The sequence below is a fragment of the Amblyraja radiata genome, chromosome 13 (assembly GCF_010909765.2).
Source record: "Amblyraja radiata isolate CabotCenter1 chromosome 13, sAmbRad1.1.pri, whole genome shotgun sequence".
NCBI lineage: Eukaryota > Metazoa > Chordata > Chondrichthyes > Rajiformes > Rajidae > Amblyraja > Amblyraja radiata.
In genome coordinates, this window is record NC_045968.1 from 7120184 (window position 1) to 7139578 (window position 19395).

The 19395-nt window shown below is 38.8% G+C and overlaps 1 protein-coding gene across 3 annotated transcripts in view; it reads left to right on the plus strand.

Annotated features, from left to right (window-relative positions):
• rsrc1 (arginine and serine rich coiled-coil 1) overlaps positions 1-19395 on the plus strand; it is a 287203-nt gene that overhangs the window by 209216 nt on the left and 58592 nt on the right. For all 3 annotated transcript variants that reach the window (XM_033031151.1, XM_033031150.1, XM_033031149.1), the window contains one exon: positions 14970-15032. In XM_033031151.1, coding sequence (XP_032887042.1) covers positions 14970-15032 — 63 coding nt within the window. The remainder of the gene's footprint in view (positions 1-14969; positions 15033-19395) is intronic.

Genomic DNA, 19395 nt, shown 5'->3' on the forward strand with positions numbered 1-19395 from the left:
TTTGCACCAATATGGTGCATTTAAGTGAATTTAAGATTTACTGAAGTAGTTGAACTTAAATTTGTTCGATGCAATGTTGGGATTCAGATTCACGGCTCTGAATCAGCGAGTGAATTTCCTCTCATGCATACATACCCCTGGGTGAGTTAGCCACAGCAACCTAGCCTCAGATCCATTAAGAAGGGTCTCGACCCTGAAACTTCACCCATTCCTTCTCTCCAGAGATGCTGCCTGTCCTGCTGAGTTATTCCAGCTTTTCAAGTCAAGAGTGTTTTATTGTCATATGTCCCAGATGGAACATAGCCTATATGAGGTTGTAGTGTTAAATAGCTTGATGGCTGTAGGGAAGTAGCTGTTCCTGAACCTGGACAATGCAGTTTTCAGGCTCCTGTACCTTCTTCGCAATGGTAGTGGTAAGTGTGAGGCCAGGAATGGTGTCTATCTTCGGTTTAAACCAGCATCTGCAGTTCCTTCCAACACATGAATTAAATTACAATCGATTGTCAATATTAGGATGTATTTTAACAGTAAAGTTGTAATAAATACATGATATGATCAACAGTTTCCATTCCTTCCACAATGCACAACTTCCATTTGTTTTGCTTTGAAACAGTTTTATTTATAATGTTACCAATGGGAGAGAGTTCTTTGAATAATTGTCAAGCATAAACACATTTTAAGAAAACTTTATAAAAAGTCTGCCGACGAAGTTTTCAATTAATTGAGATTTAAAAATCCCAAATAAGCTGAAAATGTAATAAAATTGTGCTGTGCCTGCCACCCACTGACAGAACTTAGCTATAACATATAAGATTGAAGCTCAAATTGAAGGAACTGGATTTTAGTGCAAATTCATATTTCAATTCAAAAGAAGATTTGCTGAAAATAAATACCGTGGTTTGGTAAAAGATTTGATATATTGTGCATTATTTTAAAGAAGATAGTGAAAAATACCAAACATAAACAGATTAAAACACTGAGACAATATCATGGTTAAAAGCTTAGATGCATACCTTATCTAATTATTTGTTAAAGATCATTTTTTGCTCGAAGTACAGCATTTGACAGAAATCTAGCACACTGCATAAATCATCAGTATTCATGGTTCAGACTTTTCAAATTTGTTTTCTTCCTTCAAAAATTGAGTGCTTCACATTGTGTTAGAATGACTCAGTTGAGATATTTGAAACAATGAATCAACAACAATGGAGATACATGTTAGAGAACTGAAGGGTATTATGAAATTAGGTGAAATTATCAAATAGCTCCGATGCAAGGATTCTGAGCCTTTTATGTGAGTAAATTGCTTTAAAAAGGTCGTCTGATAGTTTTCACAGAGGGTGCTGGGTATATGGAACCAGCTGCCAAAGGAGGTAGATGAGGCAGGTGCTATACCATCTTTTACAAGACATGTGGACAGGTACATGGATAGGATAGGTTTAAAGGGATATGGGCCAAATGCAGCAGGTGGTGCTAGTGCAGATGCAGCATCTTAGTCAGCACAGGCAAGTTCTGTGCAAAATGACTCTTCAACCATAGTTACCATGTCATGCATTCGGTGGTGTAATTCCCATCTGACTTCAGCATCAGCTTTAACTTCCTGTGATGTTACAGGATTGGAATAACTTTCCTGAATTGTCTTTCGGGCAATATAGGTCATGACTCAAGGCTGATGAAGACTTGACGCAGCTATGTATTACATTCCATCGTGAAGATAATTTATTTAATGTATGCATATCCACAGAGACAATGATAACCTCTTTGTTTGTTGACTTTGATACTGTTAGATGATTTCTGAGTTGAATGACAGGACAACCCTCAACAATATGCAACAATTAAGAAAGCAATGTTTGGTCATGTATGAATAATTAACTCCAAAGTGCTAAGACAATTTGAAGGGCATTGGCATAGAAAGTCCAGAGAGTATTTGTTCAAGTACCAAGGACATTGTACAATGTAGAGTCACACAGCATCGAACAAGGCCCTCAGGCCCAATTTGCCCACGCTGCCCAAGATACTCCCATCTATATGTTCAACCTGCCTGTATTTGGCTCATCTTCTAAACCTTTCCTATCTATTTGTCGAAATGTCTTTTAAATGTTGTCATAGTACCTGCCTCAACTACCTCCCCTGGCAGCTCGTTCCATTAAATCTTTCCTCTCTTAAACCTATGTCTTCTCGTTCTTGATTCCACTACTTTGGGTAAAAGCCTCTGTGCATTCACCCTATCTGTCCCCTCATAATCTTGTACATCTCTATTATATCACTCCTCATCCTCCTGCTCTCCAAGGAATAAAGTCCTAGCCTGCTCAACCTCTCCCTACAGCTCAGGCCCCTGAGTCCTGGCAACATCCTCATTAATCTTCTCTCTAAGCAAATCTTCCAGCTAAGCAACATCTTTCTTATAACAGGGTGACCAAACTGAATACAATACCAAATGTGGCTTCACCAATGCCTTGTACAACTATAACATAACCTCCCAACTTATATACTCAATACTCTGACTAATGAAGACCAATATGCCAAAAGCCATCTTGACCACCCTATCTACCTGTGACACCATTTTCAAGGAACTCTGTACCTGCACTCCTAGATCCCTCTGCTCAACAACACTCCCCAGAGCCCTGGCATTCACCTTGAGGGTCCTGGCCTGGTTTGACTTCCAGAAATGCCTCGCACATATCTGCATTAAACTTTACTAACCATTCCTCAGCTCACCTGCCCAACTGATCAACCATCTTCACTAGCTAAAATGCCACACACCTTCGTGTCATCTGCAAACTTACTAATCATGCCAAGTACTTTCTCATCCAAATTGTTGATATAAAACACAAACAGCAATGGGCACAGCACCAATTCCAGAGGCACACCACTCCTCACAGGCCTCCAGTCTGAAAAACAACCTTCCACCATCTTCCTTCCATCTTGCTCTGATTCCTTCCATGCAACCAATTCTCTATCCAGTAGGCTCGCTCTCCCTGGATGCCATACGATCTAAGTTTGATCTTTGTGGATGATTAGGTTGTTTTGATATTCTTACAATTAAATAATCTGAATACAGCACCAAGAATAATACTCAGGATATTGGCCAGTCAGGATCAGGCCTTAGCATCAGGTCAAAATATTTGAAATGATTGTTTTGCTGTGTGCAATTAGGATTATTATTCCTCTGATCAGGAGTCTGTCCCTCACAAAATTAAGTAATGTCATTGAAATTATTTGCTTGAATTTATAGGGATTTTGTTCCCTGTAACACAATTTTGGAATTGTGTTTTGCTGTTTGTAGTGTCAATAAAATAGCACATGCACTTGTAAGTTGTAATCACACCACATATAATGGTGTATTATTTAATAGCGACATCATAGTAAAGTAAACTTAAACTGAAATTTGACAACTGTACAGTAACAGGAAAGAAATGGAAACAATTATTATGCCCCTGTCCCACTTAGGAAACCTGAACGGAAACCTCTGGAGACTTTGCGCCCCACCCAAGGTTTCCGTGCAGTTCCCGGAGGTTTTTGTCAGTCTCCCTACCTGCTTCCACTACCTGCAACCTCCGGGAACCGCAAGGATACCTTGGGTGGGGCGCAAAGTCTCCAGAGGTTTCCGTTCAGGTTTCCTAAGTGGGACAGGGGCATTAGGCAAATCATTTTCTTAAAAGAATCAATCCAAATATTAAATAAACATTAACTTAAATAATTTACCCCTGAAGATTACAGCAGAATTCCTGTGCAAGAATAGAAAACAGAATACGTTTAATTTTTTTTCTTTCAAAGAGTAGCAGAGCGATGAGAACATTTCCAACAGCGCCTCATATTTCGCTTGGGTAGTGTACACCCCGACGGTATGAACATTGACCTCTAATCTTAGATAGCCTTGCTTCCTCCCTCCTTCCCCTCCCCCTTCTCAGTTCTCTCAAAGTCCTACTCTCCTCCTACTTCCTTTCTTTTCCCCCCGACATCAGTCTGAAGAAGGGTTTCGACCCGAAACACCGCCTATTCCTTCTATCCATATATTCTGCCTCACCCGCTGAGTTTCTCCAGCATTTTTTGTCTACTTTCCATACTGCCTGTTTGCTTCTGTGTACTCAAATAATATATAGGATTATTCTAAAAGTAAATGTATTTTAAAATTTGTTAGAAGACAAATCACAGGGTTAAAGTAACTGAACACTCATTTACTTAAACACATTTCACAATATGAATTGAAACAATATCTTGAATGTTAAAATCTCTCGTCATGATACCAAAAGCTTACAATACCAACTTTTATTTTTCATTTTCCCTCCCTCCATTCCTGCACAGCATATATTTCTCTTGCTATTTTCATACATGCACATCTGTATTTTAAGATAATTTAAAAAGTAGACTCTCCAAGCCATGGAAATATTATCTTCCATTGACGTTTTAAGTAGATATAACAGTCACTTAATAACAAAATAAATGACAGACTGCAATGCATTACAACTATGAAAGCCAGGAAGATATTTAAATATGTTACAGTGTTTCTTGTCATCTTAAATAGAACTATTAATTGTATAATCTGAAATTAACTGTAATCCAAAATATTTTTTGTTACATTTTTAAAGTCTAATCTGCAGAAAATGTCCTTACAAAAACGAGAATGTTTATTGATATCTTCCTAATTATTTTAATCCTTATGGTGACTCCACTTCCCTCCCCAGCCACTCATGGAAGACAGAGCTGCCCATTGTCTATTATTAAATCATTGATTTATTGAGTTTGTATCACCATCTCATTTTGATGATAAACTCTAATGAACTTACTGTTGCACATATTCATTCAACAGCATCTCTTGCTCAGTGTGAACAAACTTTTCATCAACATTTTGGATGAATTCGCCCACAATATAAAAAATATGAATTAGATGTTTTTGTTAAAAGATTCATTAGGATTTCATAAAGTAAAGCCTATAAGCAACATACTTTTCGCAGTGTAACTTTCAGATTTGGAAGTGTTATATCTGTTATTTTAAAGATTATTTCAACAAACTGTTATTCAAACATTTTAAATTCAAGCTGTTATTTTAAAGATTACTTTAACCTCGCTTTGTTTGCAGTATTAATTTCAATAACACTTTTTCTTTTTAAGTTGTGATTCTGAAAAAAAAAATTAAAAACAAATAAAAATTGAACATGAGCTTTGTAACTCCTGGAATTCAGGAGTGCTGTCAAAATTCCAAATCTGTACGTGAGATTGAAATTCCACATTCCTTCATGTTCAGTATCAGCTCAATTTGATCTGATTTTGAATCAACTCAAAAAAACTGGGGAAGTCTGGTGTATGGAATTAAACAACAATTAATCACTCCTTCCTCTCCCACTTTGTGTTTGTAGAATGATTGAGAAGGAAGCTCATTGAAACTTCATAGAATAACACAGCACACACACATGTCTGTTGTAATTGCAACAGCAGTTGGAAGGAGCTGGTCAGATAAGGGCTTGTCTCACTATGGCGATCTTATTGGTGAGTTTGGGAGAGTCTGCGCTCTCCACAAGCTCGCAGCATGGTCGACACATGGTTGTAGGTGGTCTCTGGTAAGTCTTCTTCATGGTCGAGAGGAGTTCCCCCATAGTGGTGACTACTCACGGCCTCAGTTTGGTCGCAGAAATGTTTTCAACAAGTTGAAAGATTTTCTGCGACCAAAAATTGGTTGGCTGGGAGAAAATCGATACTTTTGAGCTCATAGTGCAGTGGTAGTGGGGTCGCCATGTCGTTGTAGGTAGGTAGTTAATCTCCTTTGCTGACCGGGCATTTTAATTGGCTCATTGGGAAAAAATAACGTAAGCACGAGTTTTCAGAACCAAGGAAAACCAACCAACTGTGTGAATTTCAGACGGCACTCCCCTGCTTTCCCTGGCCCCCGCCTTTGCGATGTGTGTGTTCCCCGCTGACGGTCGTTCCGGCTCGCCGTTTTTCAGGCGAGTGCCCCCGAGCTTGAAGGTCGCAGACAGTTTGCTGAAAAGTCGCGTAAGTGGGACAGGCTCTTTAGTATCACTTTCTGTTTCTTTTCCCACATCTCAGCATTATTTTCTTCTTTGTGCATTGAGTAAATTGTATTTAAAGGCGACTATTCAGTCTAATTCCACCATATTGCTAATGATGGCAAAAGCTAACCTTTTGTTGTACAAATTCTTTTTTTTCCCCTTGTCCTTTTGTTGATTGCCTTAAATGTGTGGTTTATATATTGACACAAATCATTAGAAACAATTTATCTTCATTTACGCCATCTAACCACCATTATTTTATATATATTACATCCCCATGGTGCTAAAAACAACAATTGGCTTTTTCAATCTGAACCCAAAAATGTAATGTTTCATTCCTGGGCCCATTCAGTTCTGTGCCCTCTCCAAAGTTTAAAATTCCCTCTTTAAAAAGTGGTGTCCAGAATTCTATTTTGGATTTAATTTCATATTTTATATTCATAGCTGAGTTTATTGTTTGGAATGATGGGAGTTTTTCATCCATGCATTTCACAATGCACCAGATCTCATTGTGCAAGTACGAACATGTTTGCAATTAACATTGAAATTAGCAAAAAAAAGTTCAGGGTATTAGGAGAGATAGCCTGTGAATCTCCCAAAATCACCAACTGAATTACATCCACTGACCTGTGTTTTTTTAAAGAAACAGCATCTCATTCTTCGTCCCCTCTTTTAATGAGCTTGTGCATTTACACGTGAATGACTCTTAAAACTTGCCACGTGAAGTTAGAACTGATAAGGGCATCTATAAAAAATGCATCAGAAATTGTTGAGTACATATTTCTCTTAAATTATGTAGAGGATATTGACATTGACGTAACTAGCAAATAGTCTTTATCTTAAATCCTAAATTACTTAAATAGTTTGATTAACAGGTGAAAAATGATTTTAAAAAAAGCTATTTTCACCTGTTAATCAAACTATACCAGTCATCATTTTTTAATCAATTATTATATCGTTTAAACAGATTTTAGAAAAAAATGTTTTGCAATGCTGTCTGGTACCATTGGTTTATGGCAGAGTTAATGTTCAATGATAAGCAAATGAGCTTGATTAGAAACATACGCTTATTAAACACTTCCCAAATAATAAAAACTCTACACCATTAAATTATTGTTATTACTTTTCCATTTAATCTCTTTACTGTACCAAATCTTTCTTCTTGCAGCTGATTTATCTCTAATGCACCTACTCTAAACCACACCATGCTTTTCCTCATTCCTCCTCTATTCTTGAATATCATTGACAGGAGAAATGTTATTTATTGTTTCTATCACTCAGGGCCATGATGCACCATTGTACGGACCACACAACAGTCAGATTGCACATCCAGCATGTTACAATGCAGTACATTTTGAGCTGGATTATTCACAATAATGTCTCTATAAAATGTCTCTCACTGCAGAGTGCTCCATTGTGACATGATCTGGGCCCAATATTTTAAAACATTTATCCCAAATGTTGTAAAGCACATACTAACTACACAAACGTGAGTCAAATATAACCAACAAAAAACATTTGAGTAACCTTCTGGGTCCAGGTATTTTGAGATTTTGAGACATAAGATTTTCTTGAGTACATCATTCACTATTTTTAAGTAACCTGATGTTATGGTGGTGAGTAAATATGGCATTTTATCGCAGGTCCGCCAGCGGTTCTAATTATAAGATGGGCTGGCTGAGATTGCCCACAGGCATCCAAAATTGTCTGTCTAGGTTTTTTCCCTCTCCTAGATATCTGTGGACAGGTGATCGTTTTCTGTCCCGATCCTCCGTCACATCATAATCCTCTTATTCGCATGCAGCTTGCTCATGTAGGTTTACTTCTATTTAAGTGAATTCAACAACATTGCAACATAAGGCAAAACTAAAACTAATTACAGTTTTTTTCTGGCACTTTTCTTTTAATAGATTCAGTCTTGTGGGCAAAAACAGTGTATCATATATTGATGACTGTAAAAACATCTAATCAAAAAGCAAACCTGACAATATGTGAACTCTGATGGCTAAGATGCCAAAAAAAATTACTGTTTCAGTTTAACAGCTGGAAGGTTTGTCTATTTTGTGTCCAAAATTAACTAATACTGCACATAATTGTGCTGCTTATTTGTTATGGGAAGAAAGTTGTACAGCATAGAAGCAAGCCCTTCAGCCCACTGCATCTATGCCGAACATCATGCTTATCAATACTAATGCAGTTGTACAGGGTCTTGGTGAGACCACACCTGGAGTATTGCGTACAGGCTCATTTGCGTACAGTTTTGGTCTCCTAATCTGAGGAAAGACATTCTTGCCATAGAGGGAGTACAGAGAAGGTTCACCAGACTGATTCCTGGGATGGCAGAACTTTCATATGAAGGAAGACTGGATAGACTCGGCTTGTACACGCTAGAATTTAGAAGATTGAGGGGGGATCTTATAGAAACTTACAAAATTCTTAAGGGGTTGGACAGGCTAGATGCAGGAAGATTATTCCCGATGTTGGGGAAGTCCAGAACTAGGGGTCACAGTTTAAGGATAAGAGGGAAGTCTTTTAGGACCGAGATGGGAAAATCATTTTTTACACAGAGAGTGGTGAATCTGTGGAATTCTCTGCCACAGAAGGTAGTTGAGGCCAGTTAATTGGCTATATTTAAGAGGGAGTTAGATGTGGCCCTTGTGGCTAAAGGGATCAGGGGGTATGGAGAGAAGGCAGGGATGGGATACTGAGTTGGATGATCAGCCATGATCATATTGAATGGCGGTGCAGGCTCGAAGGGCCGAATGGCCTACTCCTGCACCTATTTTCTATGTTTCTATGTAATCACACGTATGCAGTAATCCCTTTATAAGTTGCTCATTCAGGTATGTGTCCAGATGCCTCTTATATATAAAGGTTACCCTCAGCTGACGATTAAAAAGCTCTGCTTCCAAAGTTGAGTAACCTTGTATTGTTGTAACTTCCCCTTTCACCCATCATCACCCGATGTGCAAATGATGCGCAGTCATTTTTAGAGCAATATGAATTAATACTGAAGCAAAACATATGTTGAATGTGGAGTGGAAAGTACGTGACAAACTTCTCGACAATAACATTTCTACACCCCCTAACCCCACACCACCTCAGAATTCTGATAAATTGATCATCCTGAAGAACAATAAAATACCACTATAAAGACAAAACTTGTGAAGTACAACAGATAAATCAAACTCATGCACATTAGTTGCTTGAATCTAAATTGTGCCCAGTTGGTTTCTCTGGAGTGCAAGAGCCATCAATCTTTTGCTGTTAATGGGGGAATCTTGAAATCCACGTGATGTTTGTGTTATTAAATTTCAGTCTAATGAGTACTGCTAATACATTTTGAAGATTTTTGTGAAGTGCTGAATGTGTTTTGCAGCTGGATAATTTGAATGAAACATTAGCCAAACGTTTTACATGACTCAAGGGGGTTTATTTACAATTACACTTATAGCCAAAATTGAATTTAAATGGAAGTTCTATTATCTTCCTTTTCTGACAGTCAGAATGAAGTGTATATGAAGTGCAGATCTTTACCATTCTAAATGATTGTTTCGATAAACTAATTAAATATATTTGAATTGTGAGAAAGGTTGGGGACTTGGATTTAAACTACATTAACAATTCCTGTCTAGTACTAAGCTTACAATAAAATTAAGCTTTATTTGTTTACAACAAAGGTATCAACGTCAGTAAATTTGGATTTTCCAAGTGATATTTTACACACATTGTGGATAAAATAATTTGTATCAAACACTTTTGTAGTAAATGAAAGACAAATCATTTTTTGTCATGATTCAAGTAACAAAACTTGGTGTGGCAAAATCATCAATGATATTAGCAAATGTTTATCTAATTATCATAACAAATAGCTTGGCTGTGTTAGCAACTATTATGAAAGATTATTTCTCAAGATTTCTTTGCACATGGTTCACTCACCAATGGTTTAGCAATAAAGGGAAATGGTTCCCTGGAGACATTTATGTATTGAAACAAATGATATGCTGCAACAGAAATTTAATTAATCTGCAATGTTTATTGATAACCTCTAGTTTCTTGGCAGTATATGCTAATCTTTTTCTAATATCTGTGTTGTAGTATTTTAAAACAGTTTTCAAAACTGTGCCATGGATTGTGTGATAAAAGTAAATATGACCAAATACATATCTGTGGAAAAGATGTAAGAAAATTAGTTTGGGAAAGAGGCTTCCTCCTTTATTTAATATTAAAGTTTACTCTGGTCTTAAATTTATTATTGCTGTTACAGTACATTATTCAACCTTCAAGTATTGTTTCTTTCACATTTCGAGAGTGTTATCATCATTGTGTAACACTCTTTATTAGTTGGACCAGCATAAATAATGTTGTCAGCAGTTATTACTTCGATCTTATTAGGTGCCAACCCTCCAGGTTTCTCCTGTGGATTCTTAGAATTGAGCACAAATCTTTCAAGACTTTGCTGCGGGAAGATTATAGGACCATAACAAAAATCATCTTAATAGTTTTATACAAGAAAGACTGATCTTTGGGAGATTAAATTAAAAAATCTAAAATCAGTACTCTGTTCCTGCTTTCTCCCCATATCCCTTGATTCCTTTAGCCCTAAGAACTAAATCTAACTCCCTCTTGAAAAGTTTGCCCAAGATAGTCTCTAAAATTCAACCTGCTAATTTGTGAACTCCATGTCCTTTCCAATGTGGAGTTAATATGTACAAAACTACAGCAGGCTCCATGAAACCCCATGTGTCCCGCTATTTGAGTTTCCTATATTTTATAATGTTGAATGGTTTTCAAACTAATCAATTAAATGGAATTATAAGACAATTATTTGCCTTTTTTTGTGAGAAGAACAGACTGATTAATTTTACAGAAATGCCCATTGATCCATATTTCCTCCTGTAAGATTAAAAGTTATAAAGTATCAATATTTAGGTGTAGGAAAGAACTGCAGATGCTGGACACAATCGAAGGTGGACACAAAATGCTGGAGTAACTCAGCGGAACAGGCAGCATCTCTGGAGAGAAGAAATGGGTGACGTTTCGGGCCGAGACCCTTCTTCAGACTGATGTCAGGGGAGTGGGCGGGACAGAGAAAGAATGTAGTCGGAGACAGTAAGACTGGTGGGAAGGAGAAAGGGATGGAGAGAGAAGGAAAGCAGGGGCTATTTAAAGAAGTCAATGTTCATACCGCTGGGGTGTAAGCTACCCAAGCAAAATATGAGGTGCTGTTCCTCCAATTTGCACTGGACCTCACTCTGACATTGGAGGAGGGCCGTATGATTACAGGAAAATAATCCGCCTGTGGGCCGGATGATTTTGGGTTACGGGGCCACATTCGGCCCGGGGGCCGTAGGTTGCTGACCCCTGCCTTAGTTACTGTGACCAGTAACCTGTGACTGTGTTATGTTAAACCCTGTAGACTTGTGCTAGTTGCCGTTTGATGTATGCCTTTAAGGCTTGACCCATCTGCTCCGCCTGCCCACATAGGGGTTTGGCCAGTTGATCGACCAGTCAAACCTTCTCTTGGGTGTGGCACCTTTGGCTATTTAAATGAATGTATAATTGTATGCATAAATCTGTCTGGAATGTGTCAGTATACATTTTTACGTCAAACTATGCAAGATTCTATTTATCTGTTTCTATCATCAAATTGAAAAACAAACAGTTCTTAATAACAAGTTTCTGCAGATAGCTAGTGTGTTGTATGTAGATGCCTTCAACGTTACAGCGTGGAATCTGTAGTAGCGACATTGTGTGTATGGTGGTGGGGGATTGCAGATTTCCCTTGGTTTCAGAATTCAAAGCAGGCATTTATTTAATAGTGCCAAGAAGAAAGCAAAATTAAACAGTTGAACAGATAATGTCAAAGAGATAATTTCAGTCAATGTGAAGCACATTAAGAATCTTGAATATATTAGTGGAAAGGATGTGTGACTGGCATAACCAAGGGCAGGCACACCCAGTGAAACTAGAATAGAATTAAGTCACAGAATTTGCAGGCAGTGGTGCTCTTTACGAGGAGAAGAACGTTCAAAAATCTATTGAGAATTTCCCCCTCTCCAATGGTTGAGCTGCCATTTGCATTAAATAATTCTCGCAGGCAGCATAATCGAAATCAAGAAGTATTATGTTTAATTAACTTTGTTTGACATTGTATAAAAATGGAATGGAATAGAATACTTTATTGGCACATGTGACTAGGCACAGTGAAATTCTTTGCTTGCATACCCAATGTATACAGGCAAGAAATTGGAGTATATGCATGCTCTCTTATAGTGCAGCACTAAAGTACAAAATATTGTAAAGTTCAGCCACAACCACGGAATGTGCGGAGCTAAAAGACCAAATGCATTTCACATCTGTCTCATCACTGTACTACATTATCTACAGCAGGCACGCTGAGGCATTGAAGAGATAACACCACAGCTGTCTCCACCAAATCCTTCAAATCCATTGGATAAACTAACCGACATTAGTGTTCTTTCCCAGGTCAGGCCCTCCAGCATTGAAGCCCCAAATGCATTATTTGGCTCTTTTTAGCAGACGATGTTGTTTATGTACCTGATAACAGAAACCCAAAATTGAGCTCTCAAGAATTTGTCTCGTGAACAGAGAGTAAAAATTCATGTAAGTTCTCAAACCCTCCTTGGGATGATGCAACAGTCCCATTGATTCTTAAGTCCATGAGCACTCAAAATGAAGAAATAACATTTTTGGACAGCACCGAGAACATTGAGACCATACATTGGTAGCACACAGAAGCCCAATTTAAACACCATCTGATAAACTATATCACAGATGGACCCACCAGGCACCTCTGCCCCATCTGTGGGAGGCTCTGAGAATCTCATATTAGCCTCTTCAGAAACCACAGAACTGGGATAGAAGCGAGTCATCCTTAATCCTGAGCGATTACTGGAGACCAGTTCTGAGATTTGAATTGATTTGCCGTAGAAGTAACATAGAAACATAGAAACATAGAAAGTAGGTGCGAGAGCAGACCACCAGGTCCGTCGAGCCCGCACCGCCATTCGCTCATGGCTGAACACTAAACAGACACACTTACCCACAAACAGTAGACACAAGACACAAAACACAAGACACTACCCTCCCCTTTATACCGCTATCACCCCTCTCCACCCCAAGAACCTCGTGATCTCCTGGGGGAGGCAAAAAACCGGATAAAAACCCAGGTCCAATTCGGGAAAAAAATCCGGGAAATTCCTCTCCGACCCCAATCCAGGCGATCGACACTTGTCCAGGAGATCACTCAGGTCTTACTATACTAACCATACCTAGGTCCATATCCCTGCCCTCTCCCCGTAGCCCCTTATCCCCTTGGCAGCTAAAAAACCATCTATTTTAGTCTTAAATATATTTAAAGTTTCTGCTTCCACTGCTCCCTGGGGCAGTGAATTCCATAAATTAACCACCCTCTGGGTGAAGAAGTTCTTCCTCATCTCAGTTTTAAAAGAGCCCCCCCTTATTCTGCAACTATGTCCCCTAGTGCTAGTTTCCCCGATCATTGGGAACATCCTCGGTGCATCCACCCGATCAAGGCCCCTCACGATCTTATATGTTTCAATGAGATCGCCTCTCATTCTTCTAAACTCCAAAGAGTAGAGTTCCAGCCTACTTAACCTTTCCTCATATGTCAATCCCCTCATTGCAGGAATTAATCTTGTAAACCTTCGCTGCACTGCCTCCAGGGCTAGTACATCCTTTCTTAAGTATGGACCCCAGAACTGTACACAGTATTCCAAATGTGGTCTCACTAATACTGTGTACAGCTGCAGCAAGACCTCCGTGTTTTTATACTCAATCCCCCTAGCAATAAAGGCCAAAACTCCATTGGCCTTCCTGATTGCTTGCTGCACCTGCATACTAACTTTTAGTGATTCATGTACTAATACCCCTAGATCCCTTTGCGTTGCATTACAACGCAGCTCCTCCTCATTTAGAAAATAACTTGCCCTATCATTTTTTTTCCCAAAGTGAATGACTTCACATTTATTAGTATTAAATTTCATCTGCCAAGTTGTTGCCCACTCACCTAGCTTATCTATATCCTTTTGCAGACTCTTCCTATCCTCCTCATCCCCTACTTTTCCTCCCATTTTTGTATCGTCCGCAAATTTTGATATATTACACTTGGTTCCCTCCTCCAAATCATTTATATAAATTGTGAACAACTGGGGTCCCAGCACCGACCCTTGCGGAACCCCGCTAGTTACCGGTTGCCATCCCGAGTATGAACCATTTATCCCCACTCTCTGCTTCCTATTTGTTAGCCAATCCTCTACCCATGCTAATATATTACCCCCAATCCCATAATTTTTTATTTTTAGCAATAGTCTCTTATGTGGCACCTTGTCAAAAGCCTTTTGGAAGTCCAAGTATACCACATCCACCGGTTCCCCTTTATCCACCCGGGTTGTTACTTCCTCAAAGAATTCGAGCAGATTCGTTAAACAGGACTTCCCCTTCACAAAACCATGCTGGTTCTGTCCGATGAAGTCATGTTTATCCAAGTGCCCCGTTAGTGTTTCTTTAATAATTGTCTCTAACATTTTACCCACCACCGATGTTAGACTAACCGGTCTATAGTTACCCGCCTTCTGTTTACTTCCTTTTTTAAATATAGGTGTTACATTGGCCATTTTCCAATCCACTGGGACCGTTCCTGCCTCCAGGGAGTTTTGGAAAATTATCACCAATGCATCCACAATCCCCACCGCTATCTCCCTCAAGTACCAGAAGAAAGTTAAAAAAAATGTTTGGGAAATTAAATAATTTGACCATCTTTGTTTCTTTTTGTAAATGGACTGAATAGATTTGGTTTATATGATTAAAAATTTAATTTTAATAATCGGTCAAAACATAAAATGTTTATTTGATAATTAGAGTTTGAAAATGAATACATTTTAAGATTTTCTAAATCATTCATGCTTTTCATTTCAGCAAGAGCCGATGAAGTCCTAAAAGCTAGGGAAAGAAAAGAGGAGGATGCCAAAAAAGAGCAAGGTAAAGAAATTAGTTTTAGCTAAATAGCATTCACACTTTTAAAGTGAATTTTATGGAATGCTATTTCCCACCTTTCTAAAGATGATGTTGACTTTAGATTTGGGGAGATACATGACTACTCATTTATCTAATGCCAAAAATACAGAGAGGCAGGTGATTTCTATTAACAAAGTACTCTACTATTTAAAGATGAATAGCCTGTTTTGTATGTGCAGATATTAAGGTTATTAAATGGGCACACACTAAGTTTTGTGTTGCATTCTCTGAAATATTTAGCAAAGAACAGTACAGCATAGCAATAGGCCCTTCATCCCACAATATTTTTGTCGAATCTTCCTGTATGCGATCCATGTCACTGCATATAAATTTGCCTATCTAAAAGCCACTATCATAACTGCTTCTATCTTGCTAGCCACTATCATAATTGCTTCTTTCTTGCTAAAAACAAGTACTAGCCTTGTGCACATCTCCTTTAAAATTCCTGACGCTTATACTCAATGAAGGCAACCATACCATACACCTTATTTATCAATCTATCTACCTGTCTTTCCATTTTGAGGGACCTTGCACTAGATCCTAAGGTCCAACTGTACATTAATGCTGTTTAGAGTTTTGCCATAAACTCAATACTTTTCCCTTGCATTTGACCTCCCAAAGTGCAACACCTCGCACTTGATAGGATTAAACTCTAATTTGCCATTTCTCCACCCATGTCATTAACTGATCTTGATCCCAGTGGGTAGACAAAAATGCTGGACAAACTCAGTAGGTGAGGGCAGCATCTATGGAGAGAAGGAATAGGCGACGTTTCGGGTTGAGAGACTGATGTCGGGGGGGGGGGGGGGGAAGAAAGGGGGAGGCGGAGACAGTAGGCTTGTGGGAGAGCTTGGAAGGGTATTGTAAGCTTTGACAACATTCCTCCACAAATCCACCTATTCTGGTGTTGTCTGCAAACCTATCAACTAATCCATCTACATTTATGTCCAAGTCATTGATATATATCAGAAACAACTGACATACAAGCACAGATCCCTAACGTAATGCATTTACTTTGAAAAATATTTGTCATAAGCATAGTACATGAAAGATATGTTTATGATGTGTGGTTTCTCACAAATTGTCTTTGTTGAAAATATTTTTTGAATGAACAGCTGCTCCACAGCCAGAATCATTGTAGATATCTGCGTGCTGACTGCTTGCTTTTAGAGTCCATCTAGAAGAGGATAATTTGCCTGAAATGGATCCTGCGGCACTTCAGATATGGATTTAAAACAAAACTTATAAAATATATGGAATTTGCAGATGTTGCTCGGTTCCAAGAAAATATAATTTGCTGAAATTTGAGAATGCAGCCTTAAACTATTTGTTTGAACAAAATACATATTTCATATTCCTCATTTTAAATCATGTAACGTGCACAGAAAGTTCTTGGTCTCTCTGACAAGTTGCAAGAGTTGGCTTTATGTACTGCCTGACAGTTGGTCTCAATTTTTGTCTGGACCCGAAAAGGAACTGAGCTTCAATTATGTGCTTAGCCTTGGCAATTATTTAACTCCAGATCCAGATTATTTGCTGATAATTGGCCAGATTTTTGCAGAGAAATGTTGACTGATTTACTCAGAACAATTGACAGTTCCTGCATAAATAGCATATGTTTCAGATTTCAATGCATGCATGTGCACGCAATGACTATTCATACCTACTGATGGCTATTCATTCTTTTGTCTTTTGCCTATTACATTCCGACACTGAACTTCGAGTAGTGTTTGAAAATTCATTACTTGCAGCGGAAAATCCACTGGAACTGGTGGAAGGCGCCATTCTCTATTGATTTCAAAGGAATAAACTGTTGTGAGGGATTGAGTATTAATTCATTTTGATTTCCTTAACATTAATAGATCTAAGTATTTTTAAACATAATAGTTTTATTTCAGTTTTAGAACTATCCAAAACCTCTGGCCCAGGGGGCATGCAAAGATTTTCTCAGCAACTTTGGGAAGAGGGATTGTTCTGAACCCTGCATATGATGCCAGTTGCATTGTAGGCTTCCTGGTTAAAACTTGCTGGTGTATAAGGCCCTCCCACTGAAAAATTGGCCAGTTTCTTTTGGCAAGCCCAATTAATCTACATCAACCATATTTTGGCAAGTTCTCATTATGTTAATCTCACAGATCATGTGTGATTTTTATAATACACAGCTAAATGGTAAATGCAGGCAACTTGCTGCTCAGCAAGCTTTCACCATCAAAGTCAACAGATCTATCGAGATTGAAGAAAATGTCGTTGATGTGAAATAAATGGGGTTTCAATAGGTTTTTGGTAAAATATCACATTATTGGCCTGTCATTGTTTATCATCAGGATCAACAGCGTAGAATATAAGGGATTAAAAAATGTTCACTGTACCTCGATGCACGTGACAATAATAAACTAAACTAAAACTAAACTAAATACATAGCTTTGATATAAGCACATAATGTTAGTTTGTATGAATGGCAGAGCTAGTTTCCATCACTCTCTCTCTCACTTTTGGTAACTGATCTTACTCAACAGTTTTATATACTTTTGATGCCATTCATTGCAATACAGTGGAGGTATAGATATCAAATTGAATGATATTTGTATATTTTTGGACAAATAGGCAAAATCAAGTTATGGATATCTGATAAAAAGGAACCAGCTTCTTCCCAACGTCGTTAATTCCCACGTGCACAGCTATTTCCAGCTGTTTACCTTCCCTCTCGAGGATGTTCTGAAGTTGGTCAATGACATCTTGAACCCTGGCACCAGTGAGGCAACAGACCATCCTCGAGTCTTGCCTGCCGCCGCAGAATCTCCTGTCCACATCTCAGACAATGGAGTCACCCACCACTATGGCTCTGCCCGAAGTCAGTCTCGCCGGTCGAGTCTCATAGCTAGGATTGGAGTCACCGACCTGTCCACCGCTCGGACTGGAAGTGTCGTCTGTCCCGACCGCTCCCAAGACCTGTTTTCATTAGGCACAGCCACCTGCACTCCATGTTTACTCCCCTTTCTCACAGTCACCCATCTTCGCTCTTCCTGTATCCTTGGCGTGACAAACTCACTGTAGGTCCTGTCCAGGAAACTCTCGTTTTCCCAGATGGCCCTGAGGTCATCCAACGGCTGCTCCTGTTCCCCAACATGTTCATTCAGGAGCTGCACCTGGACATAATTTCTGCAGGTGTAGTTTCCAGAAGTTCCAGCGGTGTCCCTTACTTCCCACATCCTGCAGGAAACACACTGCACCAACTTGCCTGCCATTTCTTCAGTGGACAAAAATCACAAATTTCGATCAAGTGGAGCCTCCTTGCCGAAGACTCTCAAGGCAAAGACTCACATTTTACTCACCAAGGCACTTCACCTCAACAAGGCCACTCCCAACATGACCGCTCCTCTGCAGCTGCACTGTTACCTAATCAACCTAAGTTAGGGCTAATTTGTAAATTACTCGAACCTGGGCCTATGGCGCTCTTTTTTAATCTTCTCTCCCTCTGACTCACCTACTTCCAGCCAATACTCGTTCTCGCTGCTTCTGGCTGCTGTTTCTCTCCGAACTTCACGGAAAACCATCTCCGACCTTCACCTAATACAATTTCTCATTGTTTGCTGTAAGATGCATCTCTGTCAAAATCAATTTTATTTGGAAATATTTCTGGCATCTTCACAATATCGAACCGTTTCACTTCCAATGAAAGGACTGACATTTGTTTGAAAATACATGCCTTGAAAGTATTTCGCAAATTGTTCAATACATCTTGACAGACCAGTCTCAATTTCCTTCTCAAAATTCTCATCGGTAAAGAGGTAGCCTGAGATGATCATTGCATGCGTCCTCCTTTCAACCCTACAGTTTAGAATGGAGAAACTCTATGACAATTCTAGCCATCTTTCAGAGACATGAAAGGTGTGTGGGTGCAAGCGATCTGAAGGCAGTGCTTGAAGGAAGACTGTGGACCTCACCACTAGACTGACCATTATTTGAAATTAAACTTACTTCAGTGAAAATAGATACATTAAAATTCCTATAATCTAGCATTGCCAAAACTTTGTTCATGCCGGATTAGCAAAGTTTCCAGACTGTTGCCTATCGTTCACACTAATACCTGAATACATTTATAATGCATTTTTTTAAATAGATATTACAGTTTTGTAATACATTTCCTAGTGAACCAGGTAAGTTTAAAAGGAGTCTTTTTTCCAATTTTTACAAAAATTGAAGTTGAGGTCCAAATTGCAAAAATTCTGCAGACCATAAAAATCTGATATAAAAACAAAATTGTGGTGATATTCAGCCTGTTAGGCAACAGCTGTGGAGAAAGTTTCAGGTTGATAACCTAAATATT